The 19497-nt window shown below is 32.6% G+C and overlaps 2 protein-coding genes across 6 annotated transcripts; one reads left to right on the top strand and one right to left on the bottom strand.

Annotated features, from left to right (window-relative positions):
- Positions 1-4462: 4462 nt before the first annotated feature.
- On the top strand, positions 4463-12982 carry LOC143233557 (microtubule-associated tumor suppressor 1 homolog A-like). The gene is made up of 6 exons (XM_076469901.1): positions 4463-4543; positions 6819-6961; positions 8746-8865; positions 9320-9417; positions 11232-11349; positions 12639-12982. The coding sequence occupies exons 2-6, from the start codon at positions 6845-6847 to the stop codon at positions 12657-12659; spliced, it is 474 nt and encodes a 157-aa protein (XP_076326016.1). The 5' UTR covers positions 4463-4543; positions 6819-6844; the 3' UTR covers positions 12660-12982.
- Positions 12983-15542: 2560 nt separating this feature from the next.
- LOC143233558 (uncharacterized) lies at positions 15543-18115 on the bottom strand. 5 transcript variants are annotated; one of them, XM_076469906.1, is made up of 4 exons: positions 17828-18115; positions 17385-17462; positions 15944-15989; positions 15543-15773 (listed from the first exon to the last, which is right to left on the bottom strand). In XM_076469906.1, the coding sequence occupies exons 2-4, from the start codon at positions 17407-17409 to the stop codon at positions 15611-15613; spliced, it is 234 nt and encodes a 77-aa protein (XP_076326021.1). In that variant the 5' UTR covers positions 17410-17462; positions 17828-18115; the 3' UTR covers positions 15543-15610. The 5 variants fall into 5 exon arrangements, with proteins under 5 accessions (XP_076326021.1, XP_076326020.1, XP_076326019.1 ...); XM_076469905.1 differs by having other exon boundaries at positions 15944-16070; positions 17828-18112; XM_076469904.1 differs by having other exon boundaries at positions 17385-18109.
- Positions 18116-19497: the final 1382 nt, after the last annotated feature.

Raw genomic sequence — 19497 nt, forward strand, 5'->3', positions numbered from 1 at the left:
GCCAAGTAATTCACCTGAAAGGCTGCACATCTGACCATTAAAGTAGACGCATGAACACTTTCTGCCCCTCCTATGTTTCGTTATTTGTTTATAAACAGTTTATTTGTCTCTCAATTTGCATAAAATTTATGTAGATGTGTGTTAGTATAATATTTATAATATAATCTTGAAACTTTTAAGTTATGAGTAAAAAAACTACTCTGGACACAGGGTACGGAACACTTTCTATCGTAACTGTAATATTTTATAATATTTATTAAAAATCAAAAACACAAAATATATCAAAACCAGCATTTTAAGTCTCATAACTAAAATGTATATTTTTAAAAGTAAAATATGTCTATTCATTACGAACTTTACAGCATGTAAGTAACTGAGGAATTATAATTTTTTCAAACCAAAATCAAGGAACATTATTATCACGAGAAGGAAAATCGTAAACGCAGACAAGAAATTACGAACTCGTGTCTAAAGTTTAAACTTTAAAATCTTTATAACAATTTAATAATAAATTCACATTGTGCTAAACGAAGTATAATAATAAGGAGTGGAGCAACGGCAATAATTATAAACTTTTCTAATGTGCTTAAAGAAACTTACTATTGTTGCTGAGGCTCCACGAGCAAACTGTGCTTAAGTGACAACAATTGCAAACGTTTCTAATAATGTACTTAAAGAAACTCACCATTGTTACCGAGGCTCCACCAGTAAACAGTGCTTAAATGACAATATTTATAATAATGTGCTTAAAGAAACTTACCATTGTTGCTAAGGCTCCACCAGTAAACAGTGCTCAAATGCCAACAATTACAAACGTTTCTCGTAATGTGCTTAAAGAAACTTACCATTGTTACTGAGGCTTTACCAGTAAAGAGTGCTTAAATGACAACATTTATAATAATGTGCTTAAAGAAACTTACCATTGTTGCTGAGGTTCCACTAGTAAACAGAAATTGTAAGAACTTACGAATTAAAGGAAATAAATACTAATAATAATTAAATCATCAGTATATCTATAAGTTAAAGGGAATACTTTTAAATTGAGTAGAAAAACTTTGCACTTATACATACCTGAAACGGTATATTGCATTATTTGAATTTGATACATGGTATTTTTTAATGTTTGTGCAAATCTTGAAACCTAACGAACAACAGCACTGTCAAAGTTATTCGTTAACTGTGTACTGGCCAATTAACCGTCGTTTCGTTGAATGTAGCCAGCAGTAAGATTTTTATTTGATGTAGATAAGAGTTGCAACAAAACTAGCAATATAATTCAACAATAATAATTTCCATTATTTAAGTGTTTATTCGTTTTTTATGTTTGAAAACTTAGCTTAATGCATAATAAAATTTCTCACCTGTTGTATTCGAAAACTTACCTCTCCCCATAAAAAAAGAAATAGATTAGGTACCGTGAATTCTATACTTTTGAATTCGTGTGACATTATTTAACATGTGTTATTATTTTTGTAATAATTTCTTAATTATTTATTATTTACATGCTTGTTAATTGTTAATCGTTGTCATTTTTGTTATTTTCAGTTGGATGCGTTGTCCCACTCAAGCACTTTATTGGAATGGAGAGCTCAGCAAAGTATGTTGGTTAAATATTTTCGTTGTATGAAGTTATTATTACGAAACTGAAGCACCCGCTTCAAAGACGCTCGCAGAAATTTATCCAGGGTGCGGTGATATTGTGAAATGAATAGAAACTCATGTAAATATGCTGAATGAAGAAAGAAAGAATTGTGTTTCTAATGTTCCAGGGAGGAAATGCCCTTCTTGACCCCTCCACTGCAGACGCCACTGACATGCCCTACCTCAAGCCCATTATATCATGATTTATGTTATTCACGTGTTGCAAATACTATTATACTCTACATTTCTGGATATTACAGAAATTGTCAGATACTTTGATTTTACAAAGTACAGAGATCTTGATTTTAGTCGCCAGAGTGTACAGATTTTAAATTTAGTTTCCGGAATGTATAGGATAAGAGTTTGACGTGTGTATATGTTCAATAATATGAACAGGTGGTGAGGGAGCTCGACTCGTAATATGAGGGTCGCGGGTTCGAATCCCCGTCACATCAAACATGCCTGCCATTTTAGCCATAGAGCGTTATAAATTGATGTTCAATCCCACCATTCGTTGGTAAAAGAGTAACCCAAGACTTGGCTGTGGGTGGTGATGACTAGTTGCCATCTCTCTAGTCTTACACTGCTGAATTAGGGATGACTAGCGCAGAAAGCCCTCGTGTAGCGTTGCGAAAATATCAAAACCAAGCAAACCTGCTTTAATAAATATAGTTTATTTTGCTTCCCTCCCCCACTGTGACTGAAATAAGAGACGAGGCATGTACATTAAATTTGTCTGTTTTTGTACTTTCTTATTATTTCTATTAATTAAAAATAATAAAAAAACTTCATTTTGCATTCTTACACTATTGACGCTACCGTATCTGCTCGCGCCCGACAGTATGCGAAACGTTGGACTAGATTATAAAAATCGCAAAACGATAAGAATTTGAAAATATAGAGCTATCAAAGACACTGTTCTTTATCTAGGCGATTGCGGAACGCAATTAGAACAACTGAGGCGAAACAGTGCGAAGGAAATACAAGAACCGGATTCGAGGCTGACAACAACGCACAAAGAAGAGACCGAAACGTGTAAGTTTTCTTCGAAATAGTCACATTACAGTCATTCTCAGTATAAGATAAATCTAATGTCTGTTACGAACATTTAGATGGATAGCAGTTAGATTTTGAGTTTATAGTATATTTTAGGAGAGTTAGAGCTAACAAAATGAAACAAAAGATCGCACAATGGATTATCTCTTATCTGCCCATTGACTCACAAACTGTGAGCCGCTGGTTCAAATCTAAATCATCGAACATGCTTGTTCTTTCAACTGTGTGTTCGATATAAAGAGACAATCAATTGCACTATCCGTTGGTGAAAGAATTATCCAAGAATTAGTTGTGGTTAGTATAGATCTATTTGCTTCTTCTGTTTTCGTTATTATAAATCTTGTAAGCTTAATATCTTAGAGTAAATGGAATTACAGATACTTTAAGTCACTATATTTCGGTTGAAGTAAAATGTGTGTCAACAGCAACAACTATTATTTATTTTAGTGGACTTTAACCACCATGAAGAATTTAGAAAATTACGAGCTGAGTATGACAAAGAGGTGAGTTTAATAACACTTTCAAAGTTACTGATTTCTCGTTACCAATCAAAATGAAATTCTTAAACATATTCGTTTTCTTAAATTTTCTTTTGATACTTCACTGGTCGAACACAACAGATGTTAATCTAAAAACATTTGTAGAACACCAGTTTGAGTATTTAGGCTTAATTTAACGAAGTTGGTTTCATTATTTAGGCTTAAGATAATGAAGTAGGTTTGATAGATGTAACTTGTGTCTGTTCTTCGTTTTTAATTCCCGTCACACCAAACATCCTCTCTCTTTCAACCATGTGAGCGTTATAATGTTACGATTAATGTCACTATTCGTTGTTAAAAGAGTAGCTCAAGAGTTGTCGGTGGACGATGATGACTAGCAGCCTTCCCTCTTGTCTTACACTGCTATATTAAGGACGTAATCGTCACAGATAGCCCTCGTGTAGCTTTGCACAAAATTCAAAACCAATCAAAACCATTATTAATTTATTCAATTTAATTCATTTTTGTAAAATTTTGTTGTTTTTTTCGGTATATGATTTAATCGTTCGAACAAATGAAAAAAGTTTTTTACTTGGACACCACAATTACGTCTTCACTTTCAAACACTTAAATTTATATAGAAGGAGCATTGAACCAGTTAAAGCATTAGCCTGGTATAAAAGCTGTTTTTTAGACCATATTCTAACAATGATAACAAATAATTTTGTAAGACAAAGAGAACTTACGAATTGTGACTCGATTTTAATTTATATTTGAGAGTTTATTTAGTGTTATCGTTTTAGTTCCTATGAAGTTGACTTAATGAAAGAACCGCGATCTAAAGTTGTAAACATATCCTCAAAATTGGTTAGGCCTGGCGTGGCCAGGTGAAAAGGCTCTCGACGAGTAATCCGAGGGTCGTGATTTCCAACCCCGTCACACCAAACACGCTCGCCTTGTCAGCTGTGGGAATTCACTTTATAACGCCCCCACAGCTGACAAGGCCACTATTCGTTCGTAAAAGAGTAGCCAAAGAGTTAGCGGTGGATAGTGAAGACTAGCTGCCTTCACTAAAGTAGGGACAGCCAGCGCAGATAACCCTGGTGTAGCTTTGTGCGAAATAAAAAGATAAATGTGGTTACTATAAAACTTTAGTGGCGTCATCTGTTGTTTTAAAATACAAGCAACAAAACCTATTATTTATGATTAAAAAACACTTGATAGAAGTTTTAATGAATTGCATTTCGTATTTTCCTGAAGATTGAAGACCTGAAAAAATACTCATGCTCAGTCTGTTAGAGATGCCGAGAACGAGAACACTGAAGTAGTTGCAGCTTTGAAAGTACATCATAATCTTCAAATTGAAGGTAACCTTTGTTTATATTCAAACTTAAACACTTCTGTGCAATTAAACTCATAAAGTATTGTTCTTGTGAATTAAAGGATCAAATACCACAGAGCTACCTCTCATAATATTGTTTTTCCTTTCAAATTCTACTCTCCTTATAAATAGAAAAGGAAGAATGTATTAGGTTAACATATTTAATGCATCGTTTTAAAAATAGAAATATCAGTATAGGTAGGAAGGTTTTATGCGTCATTGTGTTAATTTATTGGTACATATTTATGTTTATGATGGAGACTTTTTAGATCAAAAATTAAAAGACATAAATAATAAGTCATGTATCCAAATATCGAAACACATTTCAGATTTCTAACAGCAGTTGGGAATAAAACATTAATTAGCTAGTTCGGCAGCATAATGCAGAGTAATAAGTTCACAGAACATCACCTAGTGGTTATTAAATGCACTAAAATGGTTTTTTGGCAGATTTGCTCTCTTATCTAACAACGCATTATTGTTGTTGTTGACTGTTATTTTAAGATTATTTCACAAGAATAGTAAATTTTACTTAATGTCTGTGATATATAAGTACTTATTATTATTCTTGGGCTCCAATTATTTCATTCTTATTTCGTTTCCATTTTGGGGTTTCTTTTATACATCTGTTGCTGACATTCACAGGTTCCTGATGTGTTTATGTTGACTTTATTTTCATTCATTGGTTTTATGTTTACATGTGGAATCTTTTTTTTCATTCATTGGTTTCCAATGCTTTTCATATTTTGTTTTATGAATTATTATACCTGGCATGGCCAAGTGGTTAAGGCACTAAACTCGTAATCTGAGTGTCATGGGTTCAAATTGCCCTTTAGCCATGAGGACATTATAACATCACAGTCAATCTCACTTCTCGTTGATAAAAAGAGTTGCCCAAAAGTTGGCAGTGGGTGGTGATGAATAGCTACCTTTTCTCTACGCTGCTACATCAGGGATGATTAGCACAGAGCGCCCTCATGTATCTTTGCACAAAATTCTAAACAAACCAATTATTAAATATTGTTTTCTGATATTACTCCAGTTTTAGTTTTATTTTTTGATTTTCTTGGTTAATTTTCATGGTGTGTGGAAATTTTTCTAATGGTTTTTTTAAAGGATCATTATTTACATTATTTGCCATTATTTATTATTATTTATATTATTTACGTAACTTATAATTATTTTCTTTAGCATCTGTTTGAAAGTTTTGTATTTTTTGTCTTCATTTGTACATTAATTGTACCTCATTGACACTTGTAGATATATATGCAAGTTTTTCTCAGTGGAATTCTAAGTGTTTTCATTTTGTTCTTGCTTTCTCTTCCTAATCTTTTAGTCGGAAATCACAGAAATTTTTATTTATGACTCATAATGGCAAGTTGGATATTAGGATTAATTATTTGTATTATTAATGACACTTTTGACTGTTGGTAAAAATGTTGAAAGTCTATTCGTAAATTTCAAAATTATGAAGAGTATTTTCAAAAGTGAGCTACGAGTAACCATTCCTTCAGCTGATATCAATCATATTTGTTGTCAGTAACTATACCTTCAGTTAACATCAGTCATATGTGCTGTCAGTAGCCATTCTTTCAGTTGAAATCAGTCATATTTGTTGTCAGTAACCATTCCTTTAATTGAAATCATTCATATTTGTTGTCAGTAACTATTATTTCAGTTGACATCAGTCATATTTGTTGTCAGTAACCATTCTTTCATTTGAAATTAGTCATATTTCTTGTCAGTAACCATTCTTTCAGTTAACATTGGCCATATTTGTTGTCAGTAACCATTCCTTCATTTGAAATCAGCCATACTTGTCAGTAACCATTTCTTCAGTTAATGTTAGCCATATTTCTTGTAAGTAACTGTTCGTTTAGTTAGCACCAGTTACATCGTAACTCATTCTTTCCAGATCCAGAGAAAATCTGAAGTTAGGCCTGAATAATGATTAATTTCTGTTAGGTGTGTCAGCTAAAATACATACTTTTGAATGAAAATCTTAGTAGTACTGAGTTTTACATTTGTATAGCATAGAATCCTTACTATATCACTGGAGAGGAAAAGGTTTTGCTGTCTGTTACAGCTTGGTTAGATTTATGAAACATCAATTAAACATTAGCTATATTCAAATAATGTTAATGGTTAGGTACAAGGTTTAAAGCAAATGCAAAAAAGACAAAAATTTATATCGAGATGGCTTTTGTCATGGCTGTGTTTGTTGAGTAGTTCTGCAATATCTTTGTGTTTTTTTTCAATAGAATTAGAGAAAGACTTTGCAAAGCAGATGCAACTGGCTTCAGAGAGCAATGAGAAAGCTGTAAAGATCTTAAAGCAGCAGCTACAAGACCTACAGAAGCAGATGGAAAGCAGTCTGCATGGAGACACCAACATGAAATTACAGGTATGACCCGCTACTGGTATCTGACTACTATAACAGGGCCCTCAGTGGTTCAGTGATAATTTTGCAGGCTTATAACACTAAAAATTGGGTTTTATCACCTGTGATGGACAGATCGCAACTGGCTCATTGTGTAGAATAGGAAATATAGGTTGATACATGAGATAGGCACTTAGAAGAACATATTTAAACAACGACAGTATTAAACCAATAATAATAATGATAACATACAACTTTAGTTCATAAAATTAGAAAGTTCATTTTCAACACTTTATCTGGATGTGTTTTTTTTTTCAACTGATTACCAATTTTGTGGAAACAATACTAAAATTATTTCAACTTTCCTACTTTCAAGTAAGTATGTCAAAAATATTTCTATGGCTTAATTTTCTGTTTTCTTCAAATAAAAGATATTCCATATTATTAACTTTTCTATTTTAAACTTGTTTTTTTAAGAAAATCTTATAAGCAACATGGCATAAATAGAATATATAATTTTCGAAAATCAACTTGTATGTTCTGGTAAGTGTTTTTTTGTTGGTTTTTTTTTAAGAATGACTTCCATTTCATTCTCCAGTATGTAGTATTTGTCTTTATAAACTAAAATTGTTTATAACCAAAACCAGGACTTTAGAAATAGGTAAACTTCATCACCATTGAGTCTTAACAAAAAAGCGTGATAGATGAGACTCATTGTCGTTTAACTTGGTCAAGCACCAACCCGGCCCGACATGGCCAAACGTGTTAAGGCGTGCGACTCGTAATCTGAGGGTCGCGGGTTCGCATCTCGGTCGCGCCAAACATGCTCGCCTTTTCATCCGTAGGGGTGTTGTAAGGTGACAGTCAATCCCACTATTCGTTGGTAAAAGAGTAGCCCAAAAGTTGTCGGTGGGTGGTGATGACTAACTGCCTTCCCTCTAGTCTTACACTGCTAAATTAGGGACGGCTGGCACAGATAGCCCTCGAGTAGCTTTTATGCGAAATTCAAAACAAGCACCAACCCAGTAATGATATTATTTTTTTCATTTGATCATTTTAATGCCCTCTAGTGGAGTAATTTTATGAAAGAGATACAATTCTAGAAATTTTCTGATGTGACAAGCTAATGTTTACTAAAAGATTCATTTTTTTCTGCACTAAATAATGGAATAATTTTAACACCTGTGCATATTAATAATTTTATAACCCTACCCAAAAAAAAACAACAAACAAAAAAACACTCAAATAAAGTAAATGGATTTATCTGAAGAAAACACTTAAATTTTTGGTATTGTATTTAATGTTTAATCTGGTTTGATATGTTAATATCATTAGTGAGTTGTAATGTGTTTAAAACAAAAAATAAAACACACTAATATGAAGTGTAATACACTATCTCATGGATGATTATATTATTACTTACATATAAATGTATGAGAAAAGAAGCAAGAATGTTTGTTTGATTTTTTATGAATATTTGCACTAAACTACAAAAGGGCTAATTGGTCTAGTGATCCCCAACTCTGAACTGATAAACTTGAAGTATAGAAGACAGTCAATTACTAGGCTACTCTAATATAATATAAGCATATAATTATCAAACTTATAATGCACCAATGGCACAATAAAACGAGATCTTGCAGCAACTGACTGCAAACTGTAGACTTTTGGATTGACAATAACGAACCATTTAGCCACTCACTACTAACTCGTCCAAAATAAAAAACACATCTGTGAGAGTAAAACTACATCATCAAATATACTAATTGTTATACGTGTTGAAATAAAAGAATACACTTTCTTCGCAGAGGATTCTTGATGAGAAATGTTATCTTGAGAAAGAAGTAGAAAGCCTTCAAACTGTGCTGGAGTTCAAGGTTGCAGACATACATCGCCTTCGTAAAGAAAACCTGGAAATGCAGAAAGAGGTTATTTTTACTTTTTTATTGTATTTTTTTGCAGTATTTATTTAGGCTCTGAGTATCTAAAAAAAAGTATAGACAGCTATACTACAGTATTGGATTGTGTTAAGAAACAAAGTCTCACATTGTTAGGGTTAAATAGTGATCTAGACTTATTATAATAATATTATAAACAATGTAAACATAGTTAAACAAAATAGTTAACCATTACAATCAAATGGCTATGTAGATTCATTACCTATGTAAGTATAGTCAAATAAAAACAACATATTGTTAGGATTAGTGAACCGTATAGACTTGTTTCATTATTCGAGACTATATATCTGTTGTTAAAACTCACTATCATATTGTTAGGATCAAAGAGCCATCTTTTAGAATTGTTACATCATTATAGAATATGTAAAGAAATTTATTTGTTTATATTTCAAATTAAAGTTTATTTTTTTTATTAAATCACTAGTTAGATAAGTTACCATCTGCAAAACGAGAGATAGAGAAGCTGAAGGCAAGAAATGAAGATTTACGAGCTATGTTGGATGAAAAAGTTCGAACTGAGAGGTAATTGGAGTTCCAGCAACTAGACGACTGCTAAGTCCAAAGTGAACTAAATCATTTGAAGTTGTGATCAAATACGATTACCAGTTTACAGGTTAACTGTAAACGTATGACCAAACAGCAAACAACACAATCATAATTAAGGAGTGTCTTCTCATTCTCCTGATTTAATTCCAAGTTTATTTGCATTGATATCGTTATTGCTTGTACAGTTATTGTTAAAAACTAAATTAAAACAACAATGATTTATAAGAACCTTTTAAGATTTTAATTTGATATTACGTGTTATTGCTTTCTTCTTGACACAAAAGCTGGTGCCAGCTGTTGTTATTCATTTAGTGTAACTGTGTAGTGAACTACATTTTCCTTCACCAAGTGAATTACTTTACAAACCATAAATATGTGTATTTGTTTCAATTATAAATCATTAAGAATATATCCAAATTCGATTAAGTTACTTTTTTGTACCTAATTGTTTAACATGATCAGGGGAAACAGTAATGTTAACTTCTGTAATATGATTTATTTTATACTTATTTCATCCAACATAATGTCATAATGAGACTTAACATATCCCATCAGAGTGTCATTAGAAGTGATTCAGTCCATTATGAGTTTAACTTTTGTTTTTTTAGAACAACGAGTGTTTCTAGTTAGCTAATTGTCTTAAGTAATCCATGAATTACTTTTAGTTTCAAACAAATAATTCTATAATTTTAATTTACTTTTTTCAGTATCTCTCTTAGACTATAGTTTAACCCTGTTCTGACTCCATTCAGTCTTCTATAATTTGACAATACTGAAAGTAAATTATAGAAATCTTAAAACTATAATATTTATTAAACATGGAATCACAAATTAATTCTAAAATAAAACAACAGCAACTTTTACTGTAGACAGGTTCTAAGATCAATTATTTCGACAGCTCAGCAGATAGTGACATTTTAATGATTACAACAGATAGTGACATTAAATGATTACAACAGATAGTGACATTTTAATGATTACAACAGATAGTGACATTTTAATGATTATTACTCGTGACTTCTATAAAATTACTGTTAACTATATTTATGCCTTAATCACTTAAGTTGTTCATGAGTAAACATAAGATCGTAAACTTGCCTTATTAGTTGTTAATAGTATAGACTCAAATTACTATATTTCATCTAATCTAGTCAAAGACTGTCTAATCTGATAAAAGAACTAATCATAATTTAATCGAGCATAACACAGTTCGAAACGTGTTTTGTAAAAGTGTGTATAGAAATAGGACACTTATTCCACCAATGAATTTGATTATAAACTTCTTACTATGAACCATGTAAACATGACAGCTCATTATTAGAATCAAACAACTATCTAGACTTGTTATGTTGTTACAGACTATTAAACATCACATCTTTAAGGATCAAATAATGTAATGCATGCATGTGGAGGTTATTTGTTTTTAATAAAACTATATCTACAGAAACATGAAACACAACCACCAATATAAAACAGGTTTTGCTCTGAAAGTGCACATTATACATTAAGATATGATATTTGTCCCATCACTGAAAATCCCTTAGTTTAAGCATAGGCTCAAAACTGGGTATTTTCGGCTGTCTAACAAGCCACAAATAGTTCTATACTAAAATAATTTGTACCTGGTTTATAATCCATCACTTGTTAGATGTTGTTTCTGACAATATATGTCATGAAAATAAGATTAACTTCTACAAAGAACAAACTAGATCTGTTTCGCTTTGTTCAAGAAACTCGTTAGATAGAAACTGTGGTCTGACTAAGTTTGATTTTCATATTTCAACTTGCAGACAGTTAAGAAGTGAAAGTCTACAACTAAAGGAAGTGTTTGAGAAAAAAGTTAAGTCAAACTCTCAATTATCGATGGAAAATGAAGAACTCCAGTGGAGACTGAAGCAAGCAATGGAGGTAAATCATTTGCTGTCATTAGTGTCTGATTTTATGTATTGTTTTTTTGTACTTACAATTGCTTTGCTGTCAACAATGTCTGCTTGTACGTATTGTTTTATTGTACTTACAATTGGAACAATGTCTGATTGTATATATTGTTTTCTATATAAAAATGAATGCAAGTGCTTTGTTATCAACAATGACTGATTGTATGTGTTGTTTTACTGAACTGCAATGGGGACAATTGCTATGTTGTCAACAATATCTGATAGTATGTATTGTTTCACTGTACTACAATGGGGACAATTGCTTTGTTGTCAACAATATCTGATTGTATGTGTTGTTTCACTGAACTGCAATGGGGACAACTGCTTTGTTGTCAACAATATCTGATTGTATGTATTGTTTCACTGTACTACATGGGGACAATTGCTTTGTTGTCAACAATATCTGATTGTATGTGTTGTTTCACTGAACTGCAATGGGGACAACTGCTTTGTTGTCAACAATATCTGATTGTATGTATTGTTTCACTGTACTACAATGGGGACAATTGCTTTGTTGTCAACAATATCTGATTGTATGTGTTGTTTCACTGAACTGCAATGGGGACAACTGCTTTGTTGTCAACAATATCTGATTGTATGTATTGTTTCACTGTACTACAATGGGGACAACTGCTTTGTTGTCAACAATATCTGATTGTATGTATTGTTTCACTGTACTACAATGGGGACAATTGCTTTGTTGTCAACAATATCTGATTGTATGTGTTGTTTCACTGAACTACAATGGGGACAACTGCTTTGTCATAAAAACGACTGATTGTATGTCTTGTTTCACTGTATCACAGTGGGGACAATTGCTTTGTTGTCAACAATGTCGGATTGTACATTTTTTTTATAAGATAAGTACATAAATGAAAGAATTTTAGCCTCAAAACAAATACCCAGTACTAGGACACGAATGTGGTGGGTCATTATGTAGAATGCTAGGGCGTTTATTGTTTTTTAAGCACTAGCAGAAGTAAAACACAAATTGTGTTTGAGGGGGAGGGAACATCTACTACCTAGTTTAACCTCATATGCGTAGTATAAAAAAGAAAAGGAACAGTTCCATATGGTCTAGTTCATAACATCCTGTATCTTTACATTCTTTCACTGTTTGCAGAGAAAGGGTGGTTATTGGGAGAAAAATTGAATGAACATTTAGAACATTCGAAACTTATAAGATTCATTTATGATGTTTAAGTATATAGAACATTATAAATATTTGATCTAAATAAGGACTTTGAAATCTATATCTAGCGTCATCGGAATCCTGAATGAACTCGATACCAGTCAAACACAAGGTCCTCTGAAACAATTTCATTCAAACAAATCAACACAAGAAAGGAACAAAAACAATAATTCTTGTGTCATCGAAGCCCTTGATCAACAACCTACAAGAAAAGAACATACAGAGAATGATGATCAGACATCAAGATAACAGAGTAATCTCAATTTGAACGTGTCTCACCCAAGAAATGATGAACGTGAAGATGAAGAATCTCATCCAGTGACAGGTCATCACCATTATTCTGTAAGATCTGCAAGATCCAAAGAGCACGACACCTTCACTGAGCGTTTCTTTAGATAAAGGTTCCAGACTAGCGGGAGAGTAGCTAGTCATTTGGTAATGACTACTAACTCTTGGACTACTCTTTAACAACACATAGAGATTGACCGTCACATTATAACGACCCCACGGCTGAAAGAGTGAGGATGTTGTGGTGTGACGTGGATTCAAACCCGTGACCATCGGATTACGAGTCGAGTGCCTTAATCACCTGGCGATTCCAAGCTAGGTAGATTCGAGGGAAGGCACCTAGTAAACCGCACCAACTCATAGTCTAATCCCCTTATGCCGACTCATAGTCTAATCGAATAATGAAATTATTCTTAGGTCTCCAAATGAGATCTAAAGAACTACCGAAATAAAAATGTATATTCACAGAAATACAATCACAAAATAAAAACATAAAATACAAGGGCAACTGGGTGCGTCGAACATGTAAGAATGCTGTTAAATAATAATGGTTCAACCAAAGAAAAGTGAAAACCACGTTAAGTTAAACAATACTGTGGCTGAAGGCTCAAATTAACTTACAACTTTAGGAAATGTAAGAAACTAAAAAATTATGAAAAGTTCTTAATTCTACTAAATTCTTTTTTTTTCTGTTATAAGGACAAACTTGACTTTATACTTGAGAACATATTGGCATTAAAAACAAGCTCAGATCTGCACATGAACGCACCTAGCACAAAAGATTCTTGTTCACTGGAAATTGATTCTAGCGCCTGGACGCGGTAGCCTATCATTGTTATTCCGTGATCGATTCGTTGATAGAGAATACAGCTTTCAATTTCTCTTTAAAACATGTTATCTTCCCTGCACGAAACTTGGCTACTTGCTAAGTACTGCACTTACAACTTGTGTGCACTCAACGAAACAAGGAAGATTGAAGAGCCTATTTGAGCAACTCTTTGTGTCCACGTAGTAAAATATTAAAACAATAACACAATTTTGAAAAACTCATCTCCGTTTAATACAAAGAACAGAAAACACATGGTACTTACCTGTACTTCACCCCGAAATGTGGAGCATGATAAATGTTTAGTATTTTTGATGATCGAAAGAAATTAAACGTAATTATAACCAAGCAATTCTGACAAGGAAAACTAATTGCCAAAATAAATTTAAATCTAAATACTTCGCAGAGAAAAGTACTTCAGACAGTGAATAAAGTTAGAGTTGTTGATATTTTTGTAAAAATATCACGTGTATAAATGTATACCATGTTACTCTTTACTGAAGAGTATGGCCGTGTGGTTAAAGTATTCGACTCGTAATCTGAGGGTCGCGGGTTCTAATTTCCATCACACCAAGCATGCTCGCCCTTTCAGAAGTGGGGGCATTATAAAGTTGCGGTCGATCCTACTATTCGTTGGTAAAAGAGTAGCCCAATGGTTAAGGTAAGTATTTATTCGTCGTTTTGTTCTAAATTGTGAATAATTTGTGTAAATAAATATTTCAAAATTAGAACAAAAAACATAAGTTTTAAAATACAAATTATTTGAAAATTTATAAATTTTCTCTCAGTAAAGATAGCTATTTTTAAGTGTTAAATGTTACCATTTGAAATTACCTGTGATATTATAACACAGAAGTATATGTTACTTTTCGGCAGATGGCGTTTCATTTTTGTTCTGTATTTTCGATAACAAATTTTTCTTTATGCCATTTTTTGATTTCTGTAACTGAATAAGTGTTTATTATGATTTGCTTATTTGTGTTTTGCGAAATTAACTGTATCATGAAATTTTATTTGTGATTTCGTATATTTTCACCATAAGTAAAATTAAAAACATAATCTGTGACGTAGTTCACTGTGGATCTCATTTTCATCTATTTAAAACTCCTCAGTATTATTCACGCCTAAATGAATTTAGGTTATTATATAGTGAGCTACAAAAGCGTTAAAACCGTTATGAATATCGTGCATGCATTACAATTATACTAGACATAATTGTGTATTTTTGGTATATTGTATATAGTTCTATCGATTGTAAAGCGGTTGCATTTTAAGTCTAATTTGCAAAACAATTACAAATTCATTCAGGAAGTGTGTGTACTTTTCTTACAGCACAGCTAAATTGGGTTATTTACTGAGCTCACCTAGAGGAATGTAACCCTTGAATCTAGCATTATAAAGCCATAGACTTACCGCTGTATTGGCGGGGGCTTCAGGAAATGATTCTATATCTTAAAGAAAACTGAAACCTAAATTTTCTCATGAACCGAATCACTGAGCTTAGGATATCTGTATTCTATTCGGTCAGTGAATCCTGGACTATAATACTAAGTAGAATAAGAAACATATCAAAAATTAAACATAAAACGTCATTTTTATACTTGCAGCAGTTATTTACTAACAGACAAAATATGATTTATTCTGTGTTGAAAATAGTAACTCCTTTTGGAGATATGTATTTTATTTACAACCAGTGTTTTGAAATATTTCGGATCCTTGTGTCTTTATATTAAGCTAATCGTCTCAACAATAGCTTGATATCCCATAAAGCTTACCGTATAAAACATGACATTCTAGCAGTATGTGATTAATTTTCACTGGAGAAAAAGGTGCGAGAAAGCCATTGAATTTTCTTGAGGAACGTTTTATTAGTTTTTACAATAATTTAACAGAAGAAATAAATACACAATATCAACAACAACACTGTTAGATTCCAGAGTCCAAACAAGAGACCAGAAGTCCCTGAGGTTGAAGAGTCAGCGGAAGAGGAAGAATGAGATTACAGTCGAAGACCCACCAAAGGTCACTGGGATGGAAAGAAGAAAAGATGTACGCTGAGGAACGACTTGATTTGTCAAGCCATCCACATCTACACAAAACAAATAGACTAAAAAATCAGAAAAATCAAGAAATCCTTTGTATTCAGTCAAATGTTTAAATACTTTTTAAACGAAACAAAAATAAAATTTTAATTTGTTGGCAAAATGTGTGTTATCCGTTGTTTCCAAAGCTGAACATAAAAACTCATACATAACTAACCTCATCCCGTGCAGTGGATCGATTCCTTTAGTGGTAGATAGGGTCGCTGTATCCGGTGTATGAAGGTGTAGCAGTTCAGATGATGTTGAATAATCCAGCAGTAAAAATAGTAAGGATTGTAAGTTTTCTATAAATTGCACATACGAATATATGTTACTTTCTTATTTTACATCTTTTTATACCTAGTAACTGATCTTCTCTTGTTTTCGTATTTAAGGCTTAGTTTGTTTTTATACTTTTGGCTCGGCTTGTTTTTCCGTTTAGGTTTAGTTTTTTTTTTGTAATTTAGCCTCAGTTTAATTCTGAAATTCTTTTTCTAAAGCAACTAGAGAAATATTCCATTGCCAGGTAGTTACGAGCACTGCGTGTTATTTAGTGTGCACTGAAATATTTAATTCACAACGACTTTTAAAAATCGTGTTTTCTCCTGTAATATACAGTGGAGAAAATAACGGAAAGTTAAATCTTTTTTAGGTCATTAACTGTCACCGATAGGAATATAAGATTTTTCACAGTGTGAGATTTGTGCGAAAAAGAAAACTCGTTCTTCAAAACGGTTTTTAACAGCAGGTTTTTATTTGTTTATACACTTAGTAACTGAATCAACTCATTAAACTAATCACAGAAATTTGGAATTTTGTGAAAGGATACAGGTTTTCTCTTTATCAATTATGTTATACCTTGAGGTACGTTTCATTTATTTTGATACTTCCCTTTCAAAATATTTATTTGGCAAAGTTTATTGTAAAACTGGTGTCACTATTTATTCTAATGTCAGTTATAAAAACACAGACTCTTTTGGGAATACTACGCTAGTAAATATGTCAGTATATGATTTTGAGGTGTCTTACAAACAAGAAAAATTATATCAGGATACCTACGAAATACTAAACTGTATCATAAAGATGTTCCGATAAATTATATTGTACTGCGACTTCATATCGCATTGATTGTCACATTAGTTGCCAGTTTGCATATTCAAAACTGTTTTGGTATGGAGACACAGAACAAATGATTCTTTCTATTTCTTTTGCTACTGCTTTGGAGTGTGAAGTGTATGTGTTTTCTTAAAGCAAAGCCACACTGGGCTATCTGCTGTATCTATTGAGGAAACAAACCCCTCATTTTAGTGTTGTAAAGACGAAGACTTACTGCTGTTCAAGCTAGGGGCACTGTCTTAGTTAATGGATGCTTTACCATCAAAATTAATCAACATGCCTCTGAAACATCACGTGATGTGTTTTTCCCAGAAAGGTCGAGAACTTTACATTTTTTGTGTCATTTTAATGTAATTGTTTGTCACATATGTAAAATTTATACATACAACAGATTATAAGAAACACTAATATCTTTCAATGTTACCTTAACTGTACCATGTGAATAATAGATACATAGTAAACTTATATCTCTCTAGAGTGATCACTCTTAATCAGATACGTACTTGTACGATGGTCGACTCCTGTCATACGAGCTTGGATACCTCCTGTGCGTTGACTATTTCTCACAGAACACGGTAAACCTACATTACAAAGAACATAGTTCAGTTCAGCCAGACAGATCATCATTTCTCGTCAGAATGGATAAGTTGATGTTCACGTTTTATGGACTGACGACCAGAATAACAAACGTGGTGTAATTGTAAGACACGTACTGTTGACTATCACATAACATTTAGGAGATCCTGTCGATTACAATTCACTTCCAGGCTACGTTAACGAGTCTGGCTTAGTTTATCACAGTACTGAGATATCTACACAGAGTTAATCAACTAAAAAGTTTATCGATATTCAGGAACTTACATTCCTTAAACTGATCTTTATTCAATTCGATCGTTCTAACTGGTATTGACATACAATTCAGTTAACAAATGGATATTACACTTACCTCTCCCACTACCGCCATGCTTGTTTTTATATTTCTCTTCCTTGACTTCAGCGCCAAGTAGTGACTGACCGATTTATGGTTTTGGTTTCTCTTGTTTGACATAAAAGGGTGAATTTGCTTACCAAAAAATCACAACCAACTGTGCAAAGTATCAACTAAATCGTTCTTGAAATTCGTTATTATTAATTTTTCTTCAGTTAATCAATGTAGAAATACTGCATTTGAGACTACAAGTAACTTTTATTGCATCATAAATGCAAAAATAATAGTTTAGCAGGACATCTAGCAACAATCGAAGCTCCAATAACAATTTTATACAGAAAACGTACATAACAGATCACATTGTTGTTGTATTAATATCTCCAAAAATGATAAAATTTGAAAATTTTACTTTATGTGCTGAGGGTTTTCATCAGTAAAGATGTTTTCTGACTGATTTTATACAAAAACATGTGATTTAAATCAGTAATATCGCTCAATTTCATTTCCTTTTTTCAAAAACAAACAAACCTACTGAAACATAGTTAGGTAAAATAACATTTTACACAGCTGACACTCCAAAGAAATTTACTGAAACTTTTCTAATGGCCAGCTGTACATATGTGCAACTCTATAGCTACCATCCTAATGTGGCCTGGCATGGCCTAGCGCGTTAAGGCGTGCGCTTCGTAATCTGAGGGTCGCAAAACATGCTTGCCCTCTCAGCCGTGGGGGCGTTATAATGTTACGGTCAGTCCCACTGTCCGTTGGTAAAAGAGTAGCCCAAGAGTTAGCGGTGGGTGGTGAAGACTAGCTGCCTTCCCTCTAGTCTTACACTGCTAAATTAGAAACGGCTAGCACAGATAACACTCGAGTTGCTTTGTGCGAAATTCCAAAAGAAACAAACCATCCTAATGTCAACTATCTCTCCACTTCCACTGAAAACAAAGCTTGAAAGACTAGATCTCGATCTAAATATAGAAGTAAACACTCACATTAATCTTCAGTAAGAATAATCTATAAATTGAACCAGATATGAAATCCACAGTTATTACACCATATATACAGTGATAGACATATGAGAGACTAAACCTCACAAGATATCAATGGTTATGAAAGAAAACAGTACCATTATTCTCAGCTTTCAATCAGTTTCAAAACGTTCAAGTTTCTACATTTTAAACTGCATAATAAAATTACTTCAAAGATGGCTGATATGTTAATAAAAACAATATAAACCTAAATATATTTTTCCGAATGAAATCAGACTGGAGGCCAAGTGTTCAACATAAGGAATTAGAAAATGGTACTTAGAAGATTGACAGAACAGTTCATAAAAACTATTCCATGAATAAAGAAAAATAACATTTTCTAAATTTCTTATGCCACATTACATGAAAATATGTATTTTTATGAGAAAAATGAGAATTTTGTTAAAGAAACAATGACTTAGTTACAACTGTTTTCAGTTTAGTATCATACTTTTGCAAACGTTTTAAAATACAAACATAAAATATATTATTTATGGCTAAAAAACACCCGATAGAAGTTAAAATGAATTACATTTCATACTTTCCCGAAGGTTGGAGATTTGAAAAATAAAAACGGCTAGCGCAGATAGCCATCAAGAAGCTTTGCGCGAAATTAAAAAAAATTCTTCTACTTGTTGTATTTTAGTGATATTCGAATCG

Source organism: Tachypleus tridentatus, chromosome 12, assembly GCF_004210375.1.
Source record: "Tachypleus tridentatus isolate NWPU-2018 chromosome 12, ASM421037v1, whole genome shotgun sequence".
In the NCBI taxonomy this organism is placed as follows: Eukaryota; Metazoa; Arthropoda; class Merostomata; order Xiphosura; family Limulidae; genus Tachypleus; species Tachypleus tridentatus.